This window comes from Podarcis bocagei, assembly GCF_964188305.1.
Source record: "Podarcis bocagei genome assembly, chromosome: 2".
Taxonomy (NCBI): Eukaryota; Metazoa; Chordata; class Lepidosauria; order Squamata; family Lacertidae; genus Podarcis; species Podarcis bocagei.
This window is the reverse complement of record NC_138126.1, coordinates 97,290,869-97,317,938: the sequence shown is the minus strand read 5'-3', so window position 1 is coordinate 97,317,938 and position 27,070 is coordinate 97,290,869. Positions and strand designations below refer to the sequence as shown.

General features: G+C 45.2%; 1 protein-coding gene across 4 annotated transcripts in view; it reads right to left on the bottom strand.

Annotated features, from left to right (window-relative positions):
- Positions 1-17,530, bottom strand: part of RNF157 (ring finger protein 157) — a 73,656-nt gene extending 56,126 nt beyond the window's left edge. For 2 of the 4 annotated variants that reach the window (XM_081185382.1, XM_081185383.1), the window contains exon 1: positions 16,230-17,530. In XM_081185382.1, the coding sequence (XP_081041508.1) occupies positions 16,230-16,317 (88 nt within the window). In that variant the 5' untranslated portion in view covers positions 16,318-17,530. Of the gene's footprint in view, positions 1-15,823; positions 16,158-16,229 lie in introns of those variants that run through there. The other 2 variants (XM_081185380.1, XM_081185381.1) reach the window with 2 other exon arrangements.
- Between the last annotated feature and the right edge of the window lie 9,540 nt (positions 17,531-27,070).

Below are 27,070 nucleotides of genomic sequence, written 5' to 3'. Positions count from 1 at the left end.
GGCCAGAGTTTTGCCAATGCCTGGATTAGAACCTACAAGAGGAAATGTGCTGAACTGGCCAAACCAGTCTCTCTGTAAACTAATGGTCTTAGCTGGCCAGTTAAGTATTGTCATCACCATCTTCAAGAGTGAGCCATGTTGCCATAGCAACACTAAGTGGAGATGCTTCCAGGAAGAGGAGAGTGGGCCTTTTCCCACCTTACTTGGCCGGATGAGTCTTGCTCTGTGCTGAATCCAAAGCTACGGCTTTGGGGAAACCCAGAAAGCTAATGGGAGTGTTCATGTCAGAATGCTGTGAGCCCTTCCATCCTATGCTCAGGTTGTATATGTCTGTAAATTAAACTGTATATCCTAAAGATACCACAGTCACCATTCACCTTCACTCTATGGACACCAACAATATATACATATACACAGATAATGATCTACACACACACACACACACACACACACACACACACACACACACACCTTCCAGATATGGTGGCAGCTACCACCACTACTTTTAACTAACCTTCTACTTGCTTGTCAGGTAGTGGCACATTCACCATTTTAAATTGTGTGGGAGAAGTCACACATTGTTTCCAGGTCTTCTCCAAGTCCTCATTTTCCTTCACTGGCATGCATAGCTGCATTAAGCTGCCCATCGACTAAAATGGCCACTTTTAAAGCTGACTTTAAAAACCACACAATGGATTGGCACCAGACCAATGAAATGGATCCTCTATTGGGATATCTGACAACAATTTCAGCCTCCAACATGGCAACTTTTAAGGTATGTGTTTGGTAAGGGGGGGGGGGGAGATGTTAGCAACAAAAACCACCTACGCTTCAAGCCAAAATTTTTAACTTGCTGCAAACCCACCCATTTTTTAAACTAACATTTCTGAAACAATTTTATTTGCTTATACAGAGAGATCCTCCATATCAATTTTATAAGGAACAAAATTTGCATGCTTTGTAACGGCAGAAAATTCAAAGTACACTCAGCCTTCAAACCTCAGATATACAATTGTGGCTCTATAATCATCACAGTTCTTCCTCAAAGATTTTTTTAAAAATAGCACAGCAGAACAGATAAGCTGGAAAAACCTCATTCTAAAAATGAAAAGGGTATTGCTGAGACTTGTTTCTTTGTCTGGCTCGTAGTCAGTGAAGGATCTATAAAACTGACTAGATATTCACTGACTGGAGAGAGGAAATCTCTTTGAGGCATATAGCGCCTTCTACTTCACTTGCTGCATAATCATTTGGACACCAGCAACTAAACACAGATAAAGCTCTGGATCAATGTGTGCATTTGAGAGTTCCCTCCCCTCTTCAGGCTTACATAAAAGATAGAGGAAGACAATTTGCGTGCCCTAGTAGCTATACTCCGAAGCCAACATTAGCTGCCCACCCACCCATCACTGCCCATCTGTGAAAGTATGGCTGGAAGTCTTAATACATTAATCGCTGATTAAAAGCAAGGCTTTTGGTCTAATCAGATTTTGATTAGAGTAGTAAGAGATGTTTAGCATTTCTGTTTGTCACCCAACCTATGTGAAATGCCACTACTAAAACAGCATTTCCCCCCGTCTCCACTTCCAAAGGTCTTGGTCCTAAAAGACATACATATTATTTCTAATTATATTATATTATATTATATTATATTATATTATATTATATTATATTATATTATATTATATTATATTATATTATAATAGAAAGGCTTGAAGGAGAGGGAAACCTCTACCTCAAGAAATAAGAACCAAATTACAGCTGTTTAACAGACACCTGCCCCAAGAGGACTAAAACCTCATTAAAGAGAGTTAAATTATTGTAGGAAATGCAGTCCTCCTCAAGAAATCTGCAACTTCCAAGGTCACAAAGAAAATGAGGTCAAGGTTGGTTAGTTAATTAGTTAGTTAGTTACCGTATTTTTCGCCCCATAAGACGCACTTTTTTCCCTCCAAAAATGAAGGGGAAATCGGGGTGCGTCTTATGGGGCGAATGCCTGCAAGCCTCGCGCGCCCGGCAGGAGGTCCGACCGGGTGCGCGAGGCTTGGGGCGGCAGCCTGTCGCCCGAAGCACGGGGAGCCCTCTGGAGGGCTCCCCCTGCTTCGGGCGAGTGTCTGCAAGCCTCGCGCACCCGGCAGGAGGTCCCACCGGGTGCGCGAGGCTTGGGGCGGCAGCGGACTGCTTGCGCGCACCGAGAAGCTTGGGGCCAGCTGAGCTCAGCCCGCCCCAAGCTTCTCGGTGCGCGCAAGCAGTCCGCTGCCGCCCCAAGCCTCGCGCACCCGGCGGGACCTCCTGCCGGGTGCGGGAGGCTTGGGGCGGCAGCGGACTGCTTGCCGGCATGCAGAAGCTTGGGGCGTGCTGAGCTCAGCACGCCCCAAGCTTCTAGGTGCGCGCAAGCAGTCCGCTGCCGCCCCAAGCCTCGCGCACCCAGCGGGACCTCCTGCCGGGTGCGGGAGGCTTGGGGCGGCAGCGGACTGCTTGCCGGCATGCAGAAGCTTGGGGCGTGCTGAGCTCAGCACGCCCCAAGCTTCTAGGTGCGCGCAAGCAGTCCGCTGCCGCCCCAAGCCTCGCGCACCCGGCGGGACCTCCTGCCGGGTGCGGGAGGCTTGGGGCGGCAGCGGACTGCTTGCCGGCATGCAGAAGCTTGGGGCGTGCTGAGCTCAGCACGCCCCAAGCTTCTAGGTGCGCGCAAGCAGTCCGCTGCCGCCCCAAGCCTTGCGCACCCGGCGGGACCTCCTGCCGGGTGCGGGAGGCTTGGGGCGGCAGCGGACTGCTTGCCGGCATGCAGAAGCTTGGGGCGTGCTGAGCTCAGCACGCCCCAAGCTTCTAGGTGCGCGCAAGCAGTCCGCTGCCGCCCCAAGCCTTGCGCACCCGGTGGGACCTCCTGCCGGGTGCGGGAGGCTTGGGGCGGCAGCGGACTGCTTGCCGGCATGCAGAAGCTTGGGGCGTGCTGAGCTCAGCACGCCCCAAGCTTCTAGGTGCGCGCAAGCAGTCCGCTGCCGCCCCAAGCCTTGCGCACCCAGCGGGACCTCCTGCCGGGTGCGGGAGGCTTGGGGCGGCAGCGGACTGCTTGCCGGCACGCAGAAGCTTGGGGCGCGCTGACCTCAGCTTGCCCCAAGCTTCTGGATTAGCGCAGCGCACCTGGGGGGGAAATAAATTTTTTTTCCTTTATTTCCCCCCCTAAAATCTAGGTGCGTCTTATGGGCCGGTGCGTCTTATGGGGCGAAAAATACGGTAGTTAGTTTATTCAACAAGGTTTAACTACAGCTTAATCATCCATAACCTCTCTAAGCGGTTTACATGGAACATGACCAAGGTTTCTATAACGTAGATGCCAACACCTGCAAATACAAGCATGAAGCTGTCCGATGTGTGTGAGAGAAGCCAAACCCAGAGCAACCGGGGGTGAAGGAGAACTATATAAGCTTGCACACCGTTCAATCCTAATTATGCTCCGAATGCATAGCTGTCAAGCATCCCTTATTTGGAGGGACACTCCCTTATCCCAGCGCCATGTCCCGCTGCTGTCCCTTATTGATGGATGTCCCTTAAATTTCCCGGGTTTCAAAGGAAGCAGCTCGTCTCCCTCCCTGCCGGCCAGGGAGGAGGGAGGCTCCAACTGTGTTTCTTGGCTGCCCGGCCCGCCCCCCCTCCGGCCTCCTCTCACCAGCCTCAGCCCCCGGGAGCCCCTTCCCCCGGGACTGGCGGGAGCCTCGGGCCCTTCTGCCACCATCCGCCTCATGGCCGCCAAACTGAGCGTCTCTGCCTGGGGCCTCCCCTCTGCCCTTCACCGCCACTCCTGCTAGGCTGTACTGCGGCTGTGCCACCGAAGGACCCGAATGAGATGGGCAGCCTGGCACGGCCTATGAATTGCTGAGGAGCCTTGAGAGGAGAGTGAGGGCAACCATAGAGAAAGCATTTCAGAGAGAGGAGGAGGAGGCGTGGGCAGGTGTTCCAAGGGCTACAAGGGAAGGACCGCAAGCGCTTCTCCCATAGATTTGTAGTGGTAGACTAGCATAGATGGTCTGATCTGTCGGTTTACTTCGGGCGCTAGCCCCCCCTTCCTCCCGCCCCACCTGATGGAATTGAGAGCTGCAGATGGAGCACGAGAGAAAAGATACAGAACTGCAGCAGCATCTTCGTAGCTTGGACTTTGCTTTGCGCGAAAAGTGGTTGCTGCTTGTACTTATTTAATTGCAGTGTTTCATCGGCTGGTGTCTTGAACAACCTCTGGAAACGAAGGGCTGAAAACCGGCGCTGCTCTCCAAAATTATCTGGTCCCTTTTAACTTCGTATTTCAGCTGGTTGACCAAAATCCCTTATTTTGGCTGCTGGTCCTTTATTTTCAAGGCTGCTGGTCCCTTATTTTCAAATCTGTAAGTTGACAGCTATGTCCCAATGATGCTTGTTTTGTGGGTTTAACATCGTGTTGAAGGCCCAGAAGGTGGAAAGCCTCAGAAAAAAATCTCAGCTGTGCCCTGGATAGAACATCAGGCTAATTAGCTGCCTACTTTTGCCCTGGTTTATTGTTTTGTTTTGTTTTTAATTTAAGATAGAAACGTTTTATACAGATGCTTACAGAAAGGGAAGGGCTTGTGAACCGGTAAGCAGTAGGCAACATTTATCCTGGAGCCATTTGTACATCAACAAGGGAAACAGACAGCCCTTGTGCTGCTGGCAGTTCAGATAATCCACTTAAGTGAAGAAATCCTCCTTTCCCATGAGCCCCTTACTGCTCTCGACCGGTCTTACTGGATAATATCTAGAGAAGCTGAAGAAGATACGTATGATGCCACTTTGGGGGTGGGGTTAGGGGGGAAATGTCTTGTCTGTTTCTCAGTTTGGAGATTTGTTTACCTGTGCATGGAACAGAACAGTCCTGGGCAGCCAGGCCCAATGGTCCATCTAATGTGAAACCTCTGCTGGACATGATCTGGTTAACTAACCAGATTTAATGAAAAACCTGGAAGGCCTAGACAAGGTCAGCAATTTCTGCTTCAGCCGGAATTAGTTTATGATATATTGTAATAGGTGTTTTAACTAAAATATTCCTCAAGCGTTATTGTAAGGAAATTAATAGGTATTTCACAATATGCTTGAGGTTCTAATAAGCCAGGTCTCGGTTTAACACAAGCGAGTTTCCATTCATATTCATGATTTATAGCCACATAAAAGAGTACCAGATCATGCACATTCCCTTATTCTAAGGGAGAAGTGATACAGCCGTTTTACTGAAGCTAAGCCAGCCCAAGTCTGGAGCCTCACATTGGAAAGCGGGAAATGAAATGTGCTAAATAGTGTAAAGCAATGATGCACCTAATGCAGGTGTGGGAAACCGCTGGCTCTCCAGATGTTGCTGGACTACAGCTCCCACCATCCCTGGCCCATAGGCCATGCTTGCTGCCAGGCTTGATGGGAATTGTAGTTCAGCAATATCTGGCAGACCAAAGGTTCCCTACTCTTCATCTTATGTGTTCACAATACAGTGAGCATTATATTGTAATGGTTTGATTGGTAGGCATAATTCTTACTATGTATATTTTTCTATTTCGATGCATGCTTAAATGCTTTCTTTCTTTTAAACACCTCCTCTAAACCGTCTCTCCAATACTCTAGTTTACAAGTGGGTTTCTTCCCGCAAGGGCACATTTAAACATACAAAACTCCACCCAGGTCCAAACCACTAGAGCCTGAAATGGCCTAATCCAGGAAGAGTTTTACCACTTGATTATGTCAATTGTATTAAATTGGTTAGAAATAAAAAGCTGCACACAGGCTTGTGAATCATTCACGCCAAGGGGTTCCAAAATCTGGTCTGCAGGCCACATTCAGGTAGTCTGCAGTGTGTGTGTGTGTGTGTGTGTGTGTATCTGTTTGAAGATGGCACATTCATTGCATTAAATATTCATACGAGCTTTTATTGTGTTCTTTTATTATATTGCATTTCATTGTATTATAGCTTGAATTCTATGGAATTAAAATTCCAGTACAATAAACTGCAATATACAGGGCGAGTCTTTTAAAAGAGGCCCCATGGAACATGTGTACTCTGTATCCACGGGGCCTCTTTTAAAGGACTCACCCTAAATGAAGTTTAAAACCACGCAGCATCTAGCACTGCACACTACGATCGCTAAAGAAATATCATGAAATGGTCCACCTAGACCCTCAACAATTTTCAAATGGAAAAGGTTTGGGAACCACTGAAACGTTTTCAGGTTGAGGGGTTAGGCTTCCATTGAACAGTAAGTACTGTATAGCACTCAAGGCTAGATGATTATAAGGAACCTTATGGAAGGGTGTGTTTCTCTTAATCCTAACTCACGCTTTCTCCTCTGCCACACTGACACACAGAAGTGGGCAATATAATCATATTTAAACAGAGAGTCAAAGTGTCTTTTCCCACCTGAATCCTGCCATACCTTCAAACTGTTCCACCTCCTGATCAGATTATCAGTATCCCCCCTCCCTATTTTCCTGCACACGGGGCCAAAAAAGGGCTCCTACGTTTCATAAAGGAACCAGCAAGGCCAGGAGTGTGTTTGGGAATTTCCAGGAAAAAAACCGCAGCACAGGAAAATCACAGCAGGAAGCTCCATGTATCTGGAGGCTTATTTGAAGAAGTATTTAGTATGAATGGTCAATAAATCCAAGCAGCACTTCCTTTTCTCCACAGTAAACAGCTCATCTGCTGCGACAGAATAAGCCTATGCATTTACCAGAAGTAGCTGACTGCCTCCTTCCATGGGCGCCACTGCAAAATGGAGTAGGGGAAGAACGTATCTCTTGAGAAATCTATTGCATTACTATAAATTCAAGCCTGTTTACAATTTCTGAACGCATACAGCATAGGTATTCCACACAAGTCATTTTCAGTCCTGGGCTGAGATTTAATTACAGTCAAATCTACCTACCACTTTTTCTTCTCACTCGTAAAACTTCTGCCATTTTTACCCAAACCTACTCTGCAGAAAATATACAACCCTATTTCATGTTAAAAGAACTGACCAGGTATCTATAGAGCACACCATCTGTCAAGAACTACCCATATCCAAACCTCAGTCAGTGAACTGAAGCTGCAACAGAGCAGCAAGGTTGAAATCGATAGTCTTTAAAATTTCCCTCTGATCAGATTTTGTGTGGTGCTGCTAGAACTCTGCATCCTTCTTTTTTTAAAAAAAAAAAATTCAAGAAAGACCCCGCCAGTCACTTTACTACACAGGGCTGACTCGGGTCGTCAGGACTGTCCCCCTCCAACTATACAAAAAGTCTAACTTCCAAAACGTTGGCATTATGCCTATGCAACACTGCTATATACAGTTGGCACGCTAGGGCATTTTCAGGGGTGGCACCCCATATGTGGAATGCTCCCCTCCCCCTGGGTGAGCTGCTTCTGTCCCCATCATTAACATTCAGGAGGAATTTTAAAACATCTCTGTTCACCAAGGCATTTGATGGCTGAAAGACCGTATTCCTTGCAGCCTTGACATTATAAGCTGTGAGGATACGCGACAATTCTCAGATGATTTTAATCTTTTTAGATATTCCTGAAGTTCAAGTGCTTATATTTTATTTGCTGATGCATTGTTTTGCTGCTTTGTTATTTGCTACCTTTTGGAGCAAGGGCAGGAAAGAAATGTAAAATCACCACCGTCCCAGGAGTAGTTTGTGTATCTCCATTAGCCTTGCCAGCAACTATCAAAAACATGGAATAGTAGCAAGGAGACTCATATTGTGGTCGCGCAGATCCATATAGCACTCATTACAGCCAGTAATCACTTGCCACAAGATGACCATATTTTTGGCAGCATCCATGTGGTGGTTCTGACATGTGCTCTGGCCTACTTAAGGATCTTTACGGAGATTAAGTACATCTGTCTGTATTCTTGTCCAAGAAACCCCACTGTTACAATAGCTGAATGAACATCATGCAGCCATTAATAAAGAAGCATTACACTCTCTGGAACAGGCACCATAGAGCTTATTTATATCTGCTGCTGACAAGAGCCCAGGAACAAAAGGTAAACTTTAGGGGAGACTAGTTGGTGAGCTTGAACCTATCTCTACATACTTTTGATTGCAGCCATAACCTGTGAAGCCCTCCAGATACTGGACTACAATGCCCATCACCCCCAACATTTGACCACACTGGTTGGGACCAAGAGGAGTTGCTATTCAAAAATGTCTGGAGGGCACCAAGTGGGGACCCACTGCTTTTACCCCGTACTTCAATCAAAATATTTTCAGGTTTTCTCACTTATAAGAGAACTGTATGGAAAAATGCAGGGCGCATTGGGCTCAGAGTTCCTGGGTTTTAGGAAGTTTAGAAGGCTTTGCCAGGGAAACGAGCTAGTTGCTTTGATCTTGGACTAGGATAAGGCAGCTGGAATCTAGCCCTGCTTTCCCCCAGCAGTTTGTGAGCAGGTTGGACTGAGGAGTGCTGGGTGCAATGGTTTGGAGCCTTTAAAAAAAGTTACTGCTTTGGTGCATCCCAGGTCCTCTTCCATCTAGGCTGCAAGAATAAGTGAGAGGGTGGTGGCAGCAACTACCAGAGAACAGGACCCACTGACAGCACTGCAGGGCTGTTGTGTTACAGTTGGACAGGCTCTCTTGGGGGTTCCCCCACCCTTTGTCACACTCTTCTCTCCCCTGTGTGTGCCCTCCCTACGAGTATGAATGACAATGTCCACTGTTGCTCTGGCAGAGAGCACATGGTTAAGCAGGAGGCCACTGACTGAACAGAGATGCTCAATGTTCTAGTGCCGTGACAGAAAGCACTGCTGTCCAAGCAGCCAAATAAAATTATAATATTCACTAGACTCTCCTTACTCTGATGCCATCCTGTTTGCCACCCTAACAAGTGCCACCAATAAATTGCAGTCTATTTCTTCCTTTAATTTCTTCCCACTTAACATAGGTAAAGGGACCCCTGACCATTAGGTCCAGTTGTGACCGACTCTGGGGTTGCGGCGCTCATCTCGCTTTACTGGCCGAGGGAGCCGGCGTACAGCTTCCGGGTCATGTGGCCAGCATGACTAAGCCGCTTCTGGCAAACCAGAGCAGACACGGAAACACCGTTTACCTTCCTGCCAGAGCGGTACCTACCATATTTATCTACTTGCACTTTGGCGTGCTTTCGAACTGCTAGGTTGGCAGGAGCAGGAACTGAGCAACGGGAGCTCACCCCATCACAGGGATTCGAACCACCAACCTTCTGATTGGCAAGCCCTAGGCTCTGTGGTTTAACCCACTGTGCCACCAACGTCCCCCCACTTAACATAGTTGACCATATTTAGCAACAACTACTTAAAAACAGCAGTTCCCCTACAGACAGATACCGACCATTGCACCATGATAGCTAACTGAATTTTCATATTTAGAGGCAGTGTGAGCGTCATGGCAGCCTAACAGCTCCTTTAAATGAAGGGGAAACATTTCCAGTGGAAGCAAAGAGGTGACACAGGAGAGACAAGTCTCTCCTAAACGAGAAAGCACTTTGGTTGATTTACAGCAGTGGAAACAGCAAATGTGGAAAGGAGTTAAGAACCCCTCCCTCTCACCACCTAAGCTGCATCAACAGAAGTCTAGTGTCCTGATCAAGGGAAGTAACAGTACTACTCTATTCTGCCTTGGTCAGACCACACCTGGAGTACTGCATCAAGTTCTGGGCACCACAATTTAAGAAGGATATTGACAAGCTGGAATGTGTGCAGAGGAGGGCAACCAAAGATGATCAGTGGTCTGGAAACCAAGACTTAAGATGAACAGTTGAGGGATTTGAGTATGTTTCGCCTAGTATAGTAAAGAGGAAACTGTTATAAGATATGATAGCCATCTTCAAATATCTAAAGGGATGTCACATGGAGGATGGAGCAAGCTTGTTTTCTCCTGCTCTAGAAGCTAGGACCCAAACCAATGGATTCAAGTTACAAGAAAGGAGATTCTGACTAAACATCAGGAAGAACTTTCTGACAGTAGGAACTTTTCTACAGTGGAACAGACTCCCACAAGAGGTGGTGGACTCTCCTTCCTTGGAGGTTTTTAGGCAGAGGTTGAATGACCATCTGCTATGTACTATTTAGTTGAGATTCCTGCATTGCAGGGGGTTGGACTAAATGACCCTTGGTGGACACTGGGGGGTGGAGGGAGACTGTATGCCACAAAGGGGAGGGCAAAAGTAACTGTTGCCACCCTGTTCTCTTTCATTTGCATGCATGACCACCTTCTCAGCCAATCTGCACCCTTCCTTGCTGATAGATGAGATCTGGAAGATGCCCAGCTGATATACCCCAATGCTCTATCTATTCGCTTTCTCTTTTTGACACCACCACCAATCTTGGTGGATTTTGGGAAGTGCAGAGAAGTGTGCTTAGAACCCTGGGTCAGAATTGCTCAATTAAATACCGGAGGTTGCCATGTTTAAAATGTTTAAAGTAAAAAACCCAAAAAGGCATATAAGGTAAGAGTCAAGTATGAACAAAGTTTTTAACCTTAGATGCTTCTACTTCTTCCTCTTGATCTTCATTTACTAGCACAAATTACTTTATGGTACCTCACAACATTATTCTGCTCTGAGGTAAGAAATACGCAGTGCGTCCTCTTAGTTTGCCATAGCATATTTCAACAAAATGTTTCCCAGCAAAAATGAATCAATAGGGGGGGAAATGTAAGGCAAACTCCATATTTAAATATAAAACAATACTGTACTACTAATAAACAAATCCACACTTTAAGGAACACAATCAATCAATAGCTCTCTGAACGATGTACAAAAGAAGTAAAAGAACCACCAAAGCAAAACATACACAAATCAAAATAAATAGTTACAAAAATAATTTCATTATGTATCATGAAAGTATCATAAATATTACAAACGCACACGTAATCACCAAAATCATTCACATACACATTCTAAAAAACAGAACCGCCCCCAACGAGCACACTTTCCTTATACACACATCACTTCAGCCGCTCAATTCTGACCTCAATAAAACACCCAAAGGTTTAACCAACCTATAATCATGCAGAGAAAAATAGGTCCACGCAATAAAACAGAAGCAGGGAGAAAAACACCACTCATTCCCACCTGAGGCAATACAGACGCCTTCTCCCCACCTCTCACCTAGGGAGATTAAACCCTCCTCTGCCAACAAGCCCACATCCTGTGGGGAGTTAGGCACAGCCAGCCATCAGCGCACCCCATGCTCAGCACCTCACTGGCAGCGTCCCACCCTGTAGAGTAAATTAAAAACATCTTCCTTTAAAACAATGCTCCCTAAATAAACCTCACCCTTGTGGCTTCACAGTCAGACTAGACGGGAGAGGACTGTGGGTAATGGTAGGTAGCAGTCCATCCCCACTCTCCCTTTGGCACCTGAAGCATCTTACTTGATTTAGCACACAGCCTGGGCAGAGGTGAGAAACCTTTTTTAGCTTGAGGGCTGCGTTACCTAGAGGGCAGCCTTGACAGGGGTGAGGGGGGGGTGCTAGAGGAAAAAGTGGGCAGGGCCATAGGCAAAAGGAGTGGACAGGGGCCAAGGCTGAGATCTTCGCACAGTAGGCTACATTGCAGAGATGCAGAATGCAAAGGTTTCTACCTAGCTCAGTCGACAGAGCATGAGACTCTTAATTTCAAGGTCGCGGGTTCAAGCCCCATGTTGGGCAAAAGATTCCTGCATTGCAGAGGGTTGGACTAGATGACCCTTGTGGTCCTTTCCAACTCTACGATTCTGTGATACCCACCACTATCACCACAATACATACATACCTCTCCATCCTTCATCCAGACAAGCACGAGGCACTATCACAATTCAAGGGTGCCTTCCAGCATCCAAAAACATTCTAGGAGGGTGTGGATCAGGGCCAGAGAAGGATGCAGGTTGGAGGGGGTGTAGTCCCAGGAGTGTCCCAAGGGCCAGGTAAGCAGGCCTGGAGAGCCACACTCCCCTGGTGTAAAGGCTCGTGTGTTCTTGGTTGATGTGTTATTAACCTATCGCAGACACAGCTTCTGGGCAGGAACTGTGTGCAGCCTGTGTTTTATACAGCACCAAGCACACTGCTGATCTGTTCACTTGGCATGCTTATTCATGCGTCCGAATGACTCTCCCCACACCAAAGGCTCTTTCTTTCAAGAGGTAGCTGCTGCTGAAAAGCTTTCTGTTATAAAAAATAAACTAGTCACAAATAAGAAAACGACCAGCAGCCGTCAAAGAGATTGATGGCCCAAACGGAAAGGCCATTCCCACCGCACTCAGCCCATCAAGGACAAGGCATAACTCCACAGAAAGGGCACCATAGCAATGTGTGGCCATTTTTTAAAAAAAAAATTCTTAAAGGAAAGGCAGGCATCATCTGTTTATGCTTATGAATCTTTCAGAAAACACCTTCTGTCCCAATTGGTGGAAGAAAAGTTGCTAAATGCCAACAGCCAGGCAGATGTTTTAGCAAACCGAATCCAGCTGCTCTGCCTACTGAAAAAGCCAGGCATGTATTCTCAATACAGAAACCGAGTTTATAGTAACAATGACTCTGCAAAGGTCCTTGCTGGTAATCAGCAAGTAATTTGGGCAATGGAGACATCATTAAGGACCCATTTTCTTTTACCTTAACTTGATAACTAACTGCTTAACAAAATTACCACCTATTGTTAACAATCTCCACTGCCAAACAAATCATTTTCAAGCGTAAACACAACCTTACGCCCCCCTCTTTTTAAAAGGTCATAAAGTTGTGATTTGAAAATTAAATAAAACAAAGGACTTCAAACTTCTGTGTTACTCGAACGGAAGAGAAATGGTCCTGATAAACACTGAAGTGAGCAGTGGTTAAAAACCCTTCATGAAAAACCACTGTAGCTCATGGGGCCTACTGCTGCCACCGCACAATTTCTGTTCTCATCCTGAGGTAAAGTTCTTAACCTGAGGTACTACTTCCAGATTAGCGGAGTCTGTAACCCGAAGTGTTTGTAACCCAAGGTACCACTGTACTGAGTTAGCTGGACCAATGGTCTGACTCAATATAAGGCAGCTTTTGATATTTTCAGCAGCTATTAAATGACAGCTAGGATCAAGGAAACAGACAGAAAGCTCAGGTCATACAACCCAATCCTAGACATGTTGACTTGGAAGTAAATCCTGCCACAATGAATGTAGCTTACTTCCGGTTAAGTGTGCATATAAATTCAAACTAAACCTGCAATTCTGTAGAAGCTTACATGGGAGTAAGCCCTATTTAACATAGTAGGCCTCACAACACAACCCTACTATGAATGTTTACTCAAAAGTAAGTCAAGCATGTTTGTAGCACCAAGAGAAACTATTGTGAAAGCTAAGGTCACAACTTCTGTAAATATGCACTCCATATGAGGTCTTGGATGTCAACTAAACTGAGAAATGATAAATGAAAGCAACTATTACCCAGACCTTGACAAGTGAACTCAAGAAAGTAAGACAATGTGGGGCTTAAGCAAGAAGCAGTTATGATGAGGCCTCAATAGATCGCACCTTCTTTAGGCATGTCCCCTGGCCTCTGCACCAGTCCCAGCCCCCTGGTACTGTCATACACAGTCACTACTCGTTCCTAACAATATACTTAGTGCAGAGCTTCAACAAGAACTCTGGAATCACCTAGACTCCAAAGATTGCTCACTAGGGACTAGAAACAAAAGGGTTAGATAGGTGCCCTTCTGAGTATCTGAGGGCACCAAACCCCTTTTGTTTTGAATTACACTGTCCCAATGGGAGTTAAATCTTCAAAACACACAATTAAAAATAATTAATAGAAACATTACTTCAAGGGAACCTGATGTGCTACACTAATATTAGTAAAAATACACAGCTCCCTTTCTAAAAATTCCAGCAATAAATAGGCAAAGGAGCTAAAAAAGACCACACCCTTCATTTATAATTAGTAAGATATCCTGGCACCTTCATTCTAAAGCACATGTACAGTGGTACATCGGGTTAAATATTTAATTCGTTCCGGAGGTCCGTTCTTAACCTGAAACTGTTCATAACCTGAAGCACCACTTTAGCTAATGGGGCCTCCCGCTGCTGCTGTGCCGCCAGAGCACGATTTCTGTTCTCATCCTGAAGCAAAGTTCTTAACCCAAGGTACTATTTCTGGGTTAGTGGAGTCTGTAACCTGAAGCATATGTAACCTGAGGTACCACTGTATTCAGATGCAGGCCCCAATGACTGAAACTGGAGTTAATCTTAAGTAATCAAGCAAAGGCTACCCTATGCAAGTTTTACTCAAATGTTAAGTCCCACTGAGGTCCACGGGATGGGTTTCTAAGTGTGCACAGGATTGCATTCAGAATGCTGATAACTGAATAAGAAATGAAACTATCAGTTTGTGTAGTGTAGTGTCTCAATGCAACTACTACAAGTTACTAGGATGCGCAGTACAGTTTTGCTCCCATTTTTGCAAAGCATTCTCCTGTGTAATTAACTACAGTAAGGGTCCACAACCTTTTGAGGCTCACAGACTTTTTAAAAAAATATATACCCATTTAACACAAAGAAGAGCTGGTGATGCTCAGAACGCCCCTGAGCAGGCAAGGTATTTACACTCACCCCAAAACAAATGAGCTACAAGAAAGAAGGCAGCCCCCATTCAAACAGGCAAGCCCCTCCACCCAACCAAATGCAACAAAAAAGCCAACAGGAAGAGAGGGCAGAGGAGCCTTGGTGCGTACACTGGGGACCCCAGAACCAGAATGATCAGACGCAAAGAGTATACACCTTTAAAAGGCAGGATGAAGAATATTTGGCACTTACATGTTTTTCCAACTCCTGTGTGGCTAATACTACAGTGGTGCCTCGCAAGACGAAATTAATTCGTTCTGCGAGTTTTTTCATCTTGCGAATTTTTCGTCTTGCGAAGCACGGTTTCCCAGGGCACCCTGGGTATTAACGGTTTTAAGAAAAAGGAAACAAACTTGCAAGACGTTTTTGTCTTGCGAAGCGAGCCCATAGGGAAATTCGTCTTGCGAAGCAACTCAAAAAACGAAAAACTCTTTCGTCTTGCGAGGCATTCATCTTGCGAGGCACCACTGTACCTGCTCAAATCCTCTCTTATGCACAATAGCTCCTAAGTACCTTCCTTTGCACATGGCCTCCTTCCTTTAATAGCTGCCTGACAAAAAATGGAGCAGGAAAACCTTTTTTTTTTTAAAAAATGGAAATTAACCTGTCATAATTTCTGCATGTCAGACTACTGTTAAAGGCACAGGAACAGTGTCAAGAAAAAAAAGCAGCTACCCAACACATTGCATGCAAGATAAATTTTATCCTGTCTCTCCTAGCTACCATTACCTCTAGCTTCCTTTTTTTAAAAAGGGAGGAAACTTACAAGCAGACTATGAAGTTCTACACCTATATGTAGGAGAGTGAGAAAAGTACAGTAGCGTACTTTGATTTCATCCCACCTAATGCTACATGTGTGGCTTCGGTAACCCAGTATCCCTGTCCCATCAATACTGGAAAACATTCCATCATGAGCAACGGCGTAAAAACAGCAGGATAGATGGGATATTTCCAAACAGCAATTTGAATATAAACAAGCATGTGAAAATGTCAATACAGGTACCAAGTACGAAAACCACATTCCAAGGGGTGGCATAGGGCACAGATATTTTAGGGGGAATACTTTCCTCTGCTGAAAAAACTCGATTCAGGACCATAATGAGTTTTTTTGCTCAAGTAAAGGCAGATAGAACAGCTAGCCAAAAGGAATTGCAATCCTTCATTGGATTTGGGCTCGGCTTTTTTTAAAAACAACAACACCACAGAATTCTTAGTATTTTTTAAAGGTTCTTTACCAACAAGCATGATGCCATGAATGTTGCTATCTCAATTCAGATGCCACCGGGAGCGCTTTAGAGGAGGTCGACCCAGGCGAAAGAAACCCGCATTCTCGGCCGCCAAACCTTCTCGACCTACTTGCATGGGAGACCTTCTTCGACTGACACCAAAACTCTCCGAAAACTCGTTGGCTGCGCCCCCCCCCCCAAGGAGCAGCTTCAGTGCGGTAAAAGGTAAGCCCTGCTTTTCACCCCCGTCCCAGGCAGCTTGTGCAAAGCCGAAATCCAGCGACCTCCCCCCGGCTACCGCCTGGAGTTGAACTGTCCAGCCCTTGCTTCGTCACACTGCTAGTTCCCCGATCTCTTCCTCTCCTCGCCTCTCCCCGCTGCTGCTGCTCCTCCTCCCATCCCGGCTAAGCCTTACCGGATTTAGGAGGATATCTGTAGATGGAATTAGACGGGATGTCCACCTCTTCCACTCCTGCGTTCTGCCGGCTGGTTAGCGCTCCCATGCTTGAGACGTAGTACAGTATTAGAGGGCATCCGGGGAGGAGGCGGTGGGGGGTTGGGGGCTGAAGAGAGACGCCTCCCTAGCTCGCACCTTTGCACAGCGAGACGAGAGGCGCGGAAAGGCAGCAAGGAGACACGCGCGCAAGCACTCAGGTCAGCCGCTGCCTCCTGCAACTGCGCTGCTGGTCCCTCACTGGAGAAGCTGCCGCATTGACTTGCCTGCTGCTGCCCCCAGGGGGGTGGCGGTGCCTGCTGCTGCTGCTACCGAGCAGGGGACAGAAGCAGCCATTCCCCCCATCTTTTCCACCCCCATTCCCTCCTTGCCGCCCCCTCTCCTCCTCCGTCGCCCTTCCCCTCCAGCGAAAGGAGTGAATCAACCTGGGGACCGTTTAGGCGAGCTGGGCTAACGGGAATCCCTTATAGAGCAGTGCAGCTGGGATGGGGCGGGAAGAAGCCGGCGCTGCATGCATCATCATGCACATAGCTCAAGCTCTGCGAGTGCAGAAGGCAACCTCGGCAGCAGCAGCAGCATCTCATCTCTCCTCTCCCTGCAATTGCAGCAGCAGCGGCGGAGGCAGCAGCTTTGCAAAGGAGCTGGGCGCCGCCTTGACGTGAGCGGCAGCCCTGCTCTCCAGCCAATGGAGGCCGCCTGCTAAGCAGCCAGGGGCGCCTCCTCTCGCGGCCCCAGCAGCTCCCTGGCACATGGCCCGATGGAGGGAAGGGAAGGGAGGGCGAGGGCGGCGGCGGCAGCAGCAGCAGCGACCGCGGTGCTGGTGGCCGTGTGGACTCCGCCGCCGGCCAGCTGCCCAAGTTCACCTTGGTAGTAGCTGGGGGACGATTCGCTGGAATAAAAGGCGGTGCTTCCTAGAGTCACCACAGGCCGGCCTGCTGCAAGGGAAGGGAAAAGTTTCGGGAGGGTGCGAACACCCGCCTGCTTGCCTGCCTCCCATCTTTTTCTGCTTCAACTTTGCAAATTTGTTTTCCAAGATGCGCCACTCTTGCCTAGGAGCGGTGGGCCGCGAGGCTGCAGGCCCGGGTCCCTCTAGCCTACAGCTGGAGCCCATCTAGCCTTGTTTACTCTTAAAAGAAGTCCGGCGGTGGCGCTGTGAGGAAATTTACTTAAATACATACACTATTTCCGAATCATAGGCTGCCAGCTAGTTTCTGGGCCCAATTCAAGTTGTCCTCTAACATTTCCTCAATGAAAACAGCAGCGTCCTATTCTATTATTATTATTATTATTTTATACCCCACACCATAGCTGTCAACTTTCAGATTTGAAAATAAGGGATCAGCAGCCTCGAAAATAATGGATCAGCGGCCTCACCTGTCCCGGGAAGAGTCTACGGGCTATCTAATAATCCGGGAATGCAGCAGGAAATGGTGCTGGAATAAGGGAATTCCCCGCAAAAAAAGGGAAGGTTGACACCTATGCCCCACACCCAACTGACTGGGTTGCCCCAGCCATTCTGGGCAGCTTCCAGCATATATAAAAGCATAATAAAACATTAAACACTAAAAAAACTGCTGCCTTCAAATGTCTTCTAAAGGTTGTATAGTTAACTTATCTCCTTGGGTGAGGAGGCCGCATAATTCCAGACCCTCCAACATTTCTCTGGTGGAAATAGGGAGGTCCTAAGCAAAAAGCGGGGCATTCTGGGATCAAATCAGAAATCGGGATGGCTTCTGTAAATCCAGGACTGTCCCTAGGAAACTGAGACACATGGAGGGTCTGTAAAGGCCCAAATGACATTAAGCGCACCCCACACTCCACCCTATTTCTGAAAGACCATCTCCTTCCCTACAGACCCTCCCCAGTGCTAAGCTCAGCATGGGAAGAGGGGAGTTGGTAGCTCCACGTCCCTCAGAAACACCGGGGGAGGGTGGCACAGGTGAGGGCCTTTTCCGTGGCAGCCCCCTAAGTTGTGGATTTCCCTCCCCTCCCTGCCTGCTTCAGCTTTTGAAAAATGCAGAAGATGCACCTCTTTATACCTTTGACACCTGGGATGCATGTTTTTAGGGCCCCTCCCTATTCCTGTGAGTGCAATATGTTTTTAACTGCTTTTAAATTTGAGGTTTAAATCGTAACCCACCCTGGGAACTGCTGTTGAAAGCGGGGTAATAAATTGAATTATGATAATAATATGCTTACTGCAGAAGGGTAAGCTAGCCCTGCTGAATTTTGGGGACTTCCTCGTCATCCTGTTGAGGGGAAATCCTAGACTTGGTCCAATGGGGCTTGCAGTTTAAGCAAGCTTGCTTGGGATTAGGTGGTTGTTTCACCCTAAGCCGCAGAGGCCAACGCATACTCACCCAGAAAGGCACACTTTATTTCATTTGGACTTGCTTTCTAGTATGTATTCGTAAGGTAAAGGTAAAAAGTAGAGGACCCCTGGATAATTAAGTCCAGTCAAAGGTGACTATGGGGCTGCTGCGCTCATCTCGCTTTCAGGCCGAGGGAGCCGGCGTTTGTCTGCAGACAGCTTTATGGGTCATGTGGCCAGCATGACTAAACCGCTGGAGGACTATGACGAGTGCCAGAGCGCACGGAAACACCGTTTACCTTTCTGCCACAGAGGTACTTATTTATCTACTTGCCCTGCTTTGCTTTCGAACAGCTAGGTTGGCAAAAGCTGGGACAGAGCAATGGGAGCTCACCCTGAACTGCCAACTTTCTGATCAGCAAGCCTAAGAGGCTCAGTGGTTTAGACCACAGTGCCACCCACATCCTTTTATGTGTACTTAAGAGTGCGGTGTAAGGTGGCCAACATTTACCGTAATCTGGCCAGACTTTTTATCAGCAGGGTCGCAAGCCAGACTCAAGAAATGGGGACACCCTGGGATTGCTCCCTTTTCCCTTGAGTCTGCACAAAGTCAGTGTGCCCGAATCAGCACACAAATAAAAGAGCATGCCCATATCTCGATTGGGATAAGAACGTGCTGGAATTAGAAGGCTAAGATGGGCAATCAGGACTCTTCTGTTGCCTTAGAGTTGTTACCTTCTTTCAAAGAAAGGCTTCCTGTGCCTTTAAATGTATGCATGACATTCGTATACACTTTGTGTGCTTTATTTATATTACTATGTCTCAAACCATTCACCTGTTGAATTTCTGCCTGCTGTAAAGTTGCATTCGTATGACAAACACTGTATTTCATAAACCGCAGCGATAACAAACCTTTCGTGCCACCATGCTGATTCCATTATACCATGAATGGGTGCCTTTTCTGATATTGACTGATCAACAAAAGGCAACACCTGGGCTAATAATGTACTGGCAATATTTATGAAACACTATCAATTGTTTCTTAATTCACAAACAAAAGCCATATAATTCGTGCAAGATGTCACGAATGAATAGAAGTCAAATAAATATTCCATCAACAGGAATGCTTAGAATGGTGTGTAACCACAAAGAAACACTGAAGTGGAGGCAGAAAGCCTTTCCACAGTTCATATCTATATCAAGGTTTGGTTGAGAATGAACTGGAGCCGGGTGGCATCTGGTTGGCTGCTATGAGAACAGGATGCTGGACTAGATGGGCCATTGGCCTGATCCAGCAGGCTCTTGCGTTCATAACTATGGTGTTAAACAGTACATAAATTGTTAAAAGAAATGAATAAAATTTCTACCTTTGTGCCAGTTCAAACACTGTTAGCAGCCCTTCCTTAATAGCTTCTACAGTTGTGTGCCAATAAGTCCCTCCCCTGCACCACACACCATAAGAAGATTAATAAGTAACATTTTAGTCACTCTATTTAACACCCATCCTCTGGGCAACTCAGCAATGATAATCCATCAGATTTCAATGTCACCTCTGTCATTTGATAAAGAATTTGGAACTACTTGGTATGAGTATAGCTGAATACTGAAATATACTCGGGAGTCCTGTAGTGATTTCATGCTCTTTATTGCAGCTTATAAAACAGTGATTGAATTGCCCCCCCCCCCCAACCTCAGGCTTTTATATACATTATTTACACAATGAGTCCCTTCTGATTGGCTGATTCTGCTTCCCTCCTGGAGCCTGATTGGTCTTTTCCTGCAGGCCAATCAGTTGTTGCATTCTGCAATCCTACCAGCCTAATAGGCTGATTAACTTCCTCCTGGAGCCTGATTGGTCTCCTGCAAGCCAATCAGTTGTTACCTTCTAGGACCCTACTTGCCTATTGTATTAGGATCCAAGCTTAGTACATAACAAATATAAAACATTCCTGCTTTTGGAGAAGCCCAATAACCTTGAAAGGAAGGGAAAAAACTGGCAGCCTTAACTGTGCGACTTCTCTAGCCATGTCTCACAACTGCTACCCATTTAAGCTGCTGCTAACTAAACCACAAGGGACAAGACAGGACAAGCTGGGTTTGAGGTTTGTTTGTTTTTAATCTGGCCATTTAGGAAGCCTAGTAGACAGACTAGAGCAGCATAATGCCAGGAAGGGTAGATAGACTCTACTTGTCACAGCAAGTGCAGCATTCTCAGGGGTAACATCATCATAAGGTGTTCATTTTTTATTATTATACTTCAATCCTGTCCTTTGTTCAGGAAGTTCAGAGCAGTGTACGGTGGGAGCTGCTAGGTAGCAGGTCTCCCAGCCCCCTATCCTCACCCTGCTGAGACTTGCTTAGCTTTCACAATGAATCAAAGTAATTTCTCTCTGGTTGATTTTTAAGCTGATTTTTAAATCTGGAAGTAAAGCTATCCCTGAATGGAAATGATTTGTGGATACAGATTTGCTTTGCAGCTGATCTTTACTCCAAAGTAAAACCCTAGGGAAGTTTTTAATGTGTGACATTTTAATGTATTTTTAATCTTTGTTGGTAGCCGGCCAGAGTGGCTGGGGAAACCCAGCCAGATGGGTGGGGTACAAATAAATTATCATCATCATCATCATCATCATCATCATCATCATCAATGTAGCTTAACTTTAAAGGAGCAAGTGCAGTTCAGGGTGGTGACTGGATTATGTTCACACTTTAAACCAAAGGCAGAATTCAGCCATATACCTAGCACGTTCAAAGGAAAAATGGGAACAAAGAGAGATGTTTTAGCTTCTCTGATCTTTTTCTAAAAATGGAGCTAGCTGTTTCGGTTTTCACATCGTTTTGCCAGTTAGTGAGGCCTCATTGAAAGAACTACAATAGTCTCTCCCTCACCACCTTAAAATATCCGTGGAAGAAGGTTGAGCTTTTGTCATTCTTTGAAGGAATCGGTCTCTTAACAACGCTAACAGTCTTATGCAGTTCCTGAACTTTACTAGCAGGTATAATCCTACTGAAACCAATGTATATGAGATTATTTGTTTCAGACGCGAGCCTATAATAAGGTAGATCCAGGCTGCAGTTCAATATACCTGGCTGAGAGCAAGCCCCATTGACCTCAAGCCCTAGGTCTGATGTCTTCATGAAATTACTCCTCTGGCTGGCACCTTCCTCTCAAGTGGGCAAATAGGTTGGCAGCAGGTGCTTGAGAACTGCCATTTAAATTCATTACAATAACCCAGAATAATACTGCATTGGATGCACTGTGGGGAATTTTAATGGTAGCTAGACCCAACTATCCAAAGCATCAGGTTAGGAAAATAGTGGGCTCTGTCAGAGCAATGTGTTCCTGACAGCCGTCCAAGTGTGCCAAATGGTGACATTATCATTTATTTATACCTCATAGCTACTATAGTAATTTTATCAGTACGGGCCAAACAGTATTATCTTTTTTTGAGTAAAACAATTTGAACCTTTATCACCAAGGGATGGGTTGAAAAACCTCAGAACATAAATTTCTGGCAAGTTACTAAATTCTTTTTCTTTTTCAGGCTCCTGCCAAACTGTTGGAGAATTTCAAACTAATCCGCTCTTTAAAAGTAAGTGAAATTCCTTCCCTCAGTCTCTCCCCCCCCCACTAACAAAGTGGTGCAGCTGTGGAGTTTTAAATTACTACATAACAGTAACCTAAATTACTACATACTCAGTGCTTTTTTCCTATATTTAAAAAATGTTTAGCTACTCTCATTTTCCTACTCGTATTGAAATACTGCCCCTCAATGAGGCCAAACTTAGATTCACAAAATGTTTAGGGGTATACATACCCCTGTGTCTCCCCAGAAAAAAGCACTGGACATACTACAGTGTAGTTTTAAATTACTACATAACAATATGTTAATATTGTTGAAAGGAGGAAGGGGTTTGGTCCCTACTTCTAGTCTTCTACTCCTAGCCTATTCCTTCCTTGGTCCACTAGTATGAATTTATAACATAATTTTATTCTGTATTAACTGAGCCATACCGTTTTGAGAATCACACACACACACACACACACACAGAGAGAGAGAGAGAGAGAGAGAGAGAGAGAGAGAGAGAGAGAGAGAGAAACCGACAGATATTTTTTAGCCATCCCCAAGCTGTTGGAGAATTTCACTTGCACACCAGAGAATATTCAGTAATTTTTTCAATTTCACCACCCACAGTTATGATGGACAATTTGGTGGGCAAATTTTCACACAGCCTGAGGATGTATACCAATTTAAGCACTTCTGGCACTTTTTGATTTGTTGTGATATTTTAAAATGAGATTTTAGATTGTTTTCATGGTTGAGTAGGTATTATGTGTTCTCCATGTTGGAACCTGTTCTGGTTTTATTTTAATGAAGAGCAGGCAAAGAGCGGCTCAAATAAATAAACAGTCCAAAGCCATTGAGTTGACCAAACATGGGTGCATCTGAGGAATCGCCGCATGTGGTCTGAAACACCCCCTGAATTCGAAGGCTGTATGCACATTCCTGTTTACTCTGCATGCACTGTCCTCTGGTTTGGGAAACAGTGTACACATATTTGCCACAATCCATATCTATATTGTGTCCTGTCATTTTTAATGATATAGTGCATTAAAAAAATTATACGTTTCAGTTTACAACAAACACAAAGCATAAATTTAAATTATTCCACGCATCATATTTTCATCCCCCCCTTCTACCGTTTCTTATATCTATTCTACTTTTTACTGCATTTCCAAGTTAACACTATTTGTTATGTATCCCAAATAGTCATTATAAGTTTTCTGTTACTGCATGTTTTTGCTGCAATCCTGTTAATGTCTTAACTTGTTTACAATAATGTTGCAAATAACTGGTTTCCATTCTGTATTTAAAAGTTTATCGTCTTGGCTTCTTATTCTTCCAGTAAGCTTTGCCATTTCTGAGTATTCTAATGATTTCTGTTGCCATTCTTCTTTGGTCAGGACGTTTTCTTCTTTCCATCTTTGTGCAAAAATCACTTGAGCTGCAGGGGTTGCATACATAAATAAATTTTTGTATTGCTTAGGTAACTCTAGTCCCATAATTCCCAAAATCAAAACTGCATTTTGATGCATTCCCACCCCAAACTAGTTTCAATTCAGATTGAGAAAAGGTACAATCTAGCTACATTTCAAAATGGTAATGTACACACATCGTATGCCTGTATGAGGCAGTAAAGCACGTTCCAAGTAGGATCTACTATATAGTTTGGAAAGGTTTGTTTGTTCTGTCTGTTCTGTATAGGTACAGCTGCCTTTTGTGATATAATCGCTCTTCATCAACATTTGACCACCAGCCATTTTGAATCAAGATGGCAAACCAAAAGACTGGCTGTTATTTGGCATTGGTCCGGCTGTTGCTCAAGATACCATAGCCAAACTTGGCACAAAGTCTCCCAGTATGGAGGCAGCAGTCTTCATCAATGTTTGGAGGGCCCTACAACTCACAAATTACATTATCCATTTAAAAAGTACAATTTTCTCTCTCCCCCCCCTTCTATTTCCCAGGCAGCACTGGAACACTTCGCACTAGTGCTAAATGCAATTATATCCAGCAGCTCCACAAAGGTTTCTTAAACTAGCATCCAAAGCTATACAATTAATGATGCTCCCTTTAAAAAAATTTAATCTGTCTACATGGATTCAAGCACACAACAAAAGTTACTCAAACAGCTCTGGAACAAAATGGGATTCAAATGTTTGAAATATATCAAATCCTTCAGCAACCATTTTTTTCTCATTTTCCTTGCTGTGAGCGCTCAGCAAGCAACAGATGCTGCCTAAAAGAAACAGGAATTGCACATTAAAAACATTTAAGAATTTGTGTCTGTTGCATCCTGTGCTGCCAAGCTGGGAACAGATGATGCCCAAGCCTTGCAGAGTTGGCTTAAACAGAGAATCAGTTGTAATGTAGTTTAGAGACAAGCTTGTAGCACAATTTGAATATCTCAGCTATACTAGCTTGAGGCTAGAATGCTAAGCACGTTTACCTGGGAGTAATTCAGTGGGACTTGCCTCCAAGTTATAAACATGCAAAGAATGGTGCTGTAAGGTGCACTGGCAAAGCTCCCAGAAACACAAAATATTCAGCATGATATATTTTATTAGTTCAACATCTTTGATAAAGGTTAGCCATGCAAGCCTTTTGAGTTGCATAGTATTCTTTAATTGACAGTTTAAGGGTGTGTTGATGTTACCACCTAAGATTGCAGAGTTGTGTGTTTTCCAGTGCATTTCACAGCACTTACACACAAACACACACACACACACCCCAGCTCTTCACATCAGCACTGCTTCATTAGTGTGAGGTTAAATTCTGCTTGTCTTCATATCAAGGGTTGTAAAGGGGGCAGCAATCTCTCTACCCCATGCCTGCTAGATTCATACTGGGCCTTACAGCGCAGTTGTAAACACGTCTACTTGGAGTAAGTCGGGCTGAATTAATGGGGCTTACTTCCAGGTAAATGGTCTTAGGACTGCAGCCTTAGTAACACCTTTGCAGTATGTCAAAAAAGATGTAGATACTCTAATTCATTTTGCTAACAGAGGCAGTAGGATTCTAAGCAACGAAAGATCACCTAAGGAGACAAGAAAAAATTATTTTGAAGAAAACAATAAATACAACTTGGTTGGTTTTTTTAAAAGATAATCAGAAGTCGGTGCTATGAAGAAGGAAAAAACACAGGCAGGGAACAGGCTTCCTGATAATAATACCAGCTGGTCATTTTTATTCCTGCATTTATTTATTCAGGGTGCAGTCTTATACACAGTGGCCTGAGAGAGACCCCTATTGAACTCAGTGGGACTTACTTTTGAATAGACATATATAGGTTTATGCTGACAGCATTACTGATGTGTATTTCTTCCTCCCCGCCCAACCCAGCTCCTCCCTCCTCGCCAATCCTCCCCTGCAAGCCTAAATAGGAAACTCAGTGATATAAACACACACTTACTCTTTGGGCAGTGCTAAACATTCAGTGGGAAACCTGATACTGTATCTATGCAGAAAGCTCCATGGGGCTGTTTGGATATACAAAGCTTAGGGGCTGGCTGACGGCTGAGCTGCTCAGCCTCAAGGCACACGGTACTATTTCCTTGCATTTTGCAGCAGAAATGTCTGGTGAATTTTGAGCATCTCAGAACTTCCCATCCTTATATTACCCGGTGTGGAGGACTGTGCACATGGAACATCAAACAGCTTGGGGGAGAGGAAGGGCAGGGAGTTTCCCCACAAGAGAAAACAAAATTGCATCCTTTTCCAGGCAGCCTTATAAGTATTAAACGGCCGCTCAAGAGGTCGCAGCTGCTGCATTTATAGCCTAGAGTCTACTATAGTCTCAGAGTAAGGTAAAATGATGCAATGTAACTGCACACTAAAATGGCAGAAGAGAACATTTCAGTACACATGCAAACATACGGCTTTCCGACACGGCAAGGCGCACCTGTCAACATCCTCCTTCTGTGCAATTATTGTAGGTACACTGGTTCTGTTTTCTGTGGCATCCAGTGACTCCAGGTAGGGTTTAACAATGGCAGTGTTCAGTCAGTTTTCGAAACCAATTTTCTAGTTCGCATAGGGTGAAAATGTGGAAAAGTACAAGCGGTGTACTTTAGAAATAAAAAGTGGGTGTGGCCAAAAATCTAGTAATACTCTTGAGTACCTGAATCCTGTGCAGCCTTAGCCTCCAATCCCATACACATTTTCCTGGGTGTAGGTCCCACTGAGCTCAGTGGAGTTCCTTCTGAGCAGACAGGCAAGGACTGCTCTGATGGTGTGTCTCAGACTACTGCAAATCAATAGGCATCAGTGTACCTAACTGTGTAGGAGTGCAGCCTATGCAGAGATTTTCTCCTGGTAAATCTTAGTTCTTTAACTGCAGGCTGTGCCTTTCACACTCCCTCCTACCACCGCTCCCGGTTGTGCTTGCAAATTTTGCAAACTGCAATCAGAATAAATTACGCAAATCGAATACAACATTCTGCATAATTTATTCTGAAACACTGAGGTGGGCAGAATATATCTCGTCGTATCATCTGGGAACACGGCTAGTTGATAAAATCCCCAGCTAAATGCAAAATGGTGAATTGAGGGAGTAACAAAGCCAGTCACTTTGGTTAGAGTCTGTTATAACATCATGAAACAGGCTGCAGAACCCTTCTGGAGCAGGCAATAATTCAATGTTATGCTTGCAAATATCCATAAAGCGCAAGCCATTATGTACAGCGCCAGTGTTTTACGGTGCACTTGCTGTTGCTGCAGCTGCAGCAGAGTATTTTATGCTGCCATACTGCAGTGGAGTGGTGCAAAATGACAATAATACTGCAAGAGAAGATCCTACCAGGGTTTTTTTTAAAAAATGCAAAATCAGAAGCCCAATTGCTGTTTTCTCTCTTAGGTCAAACAAAGCCATAGCACAGCATAATTTTAATAGCTCTGCAATTTACAGGCCATGCACAGGATTTTGTAGA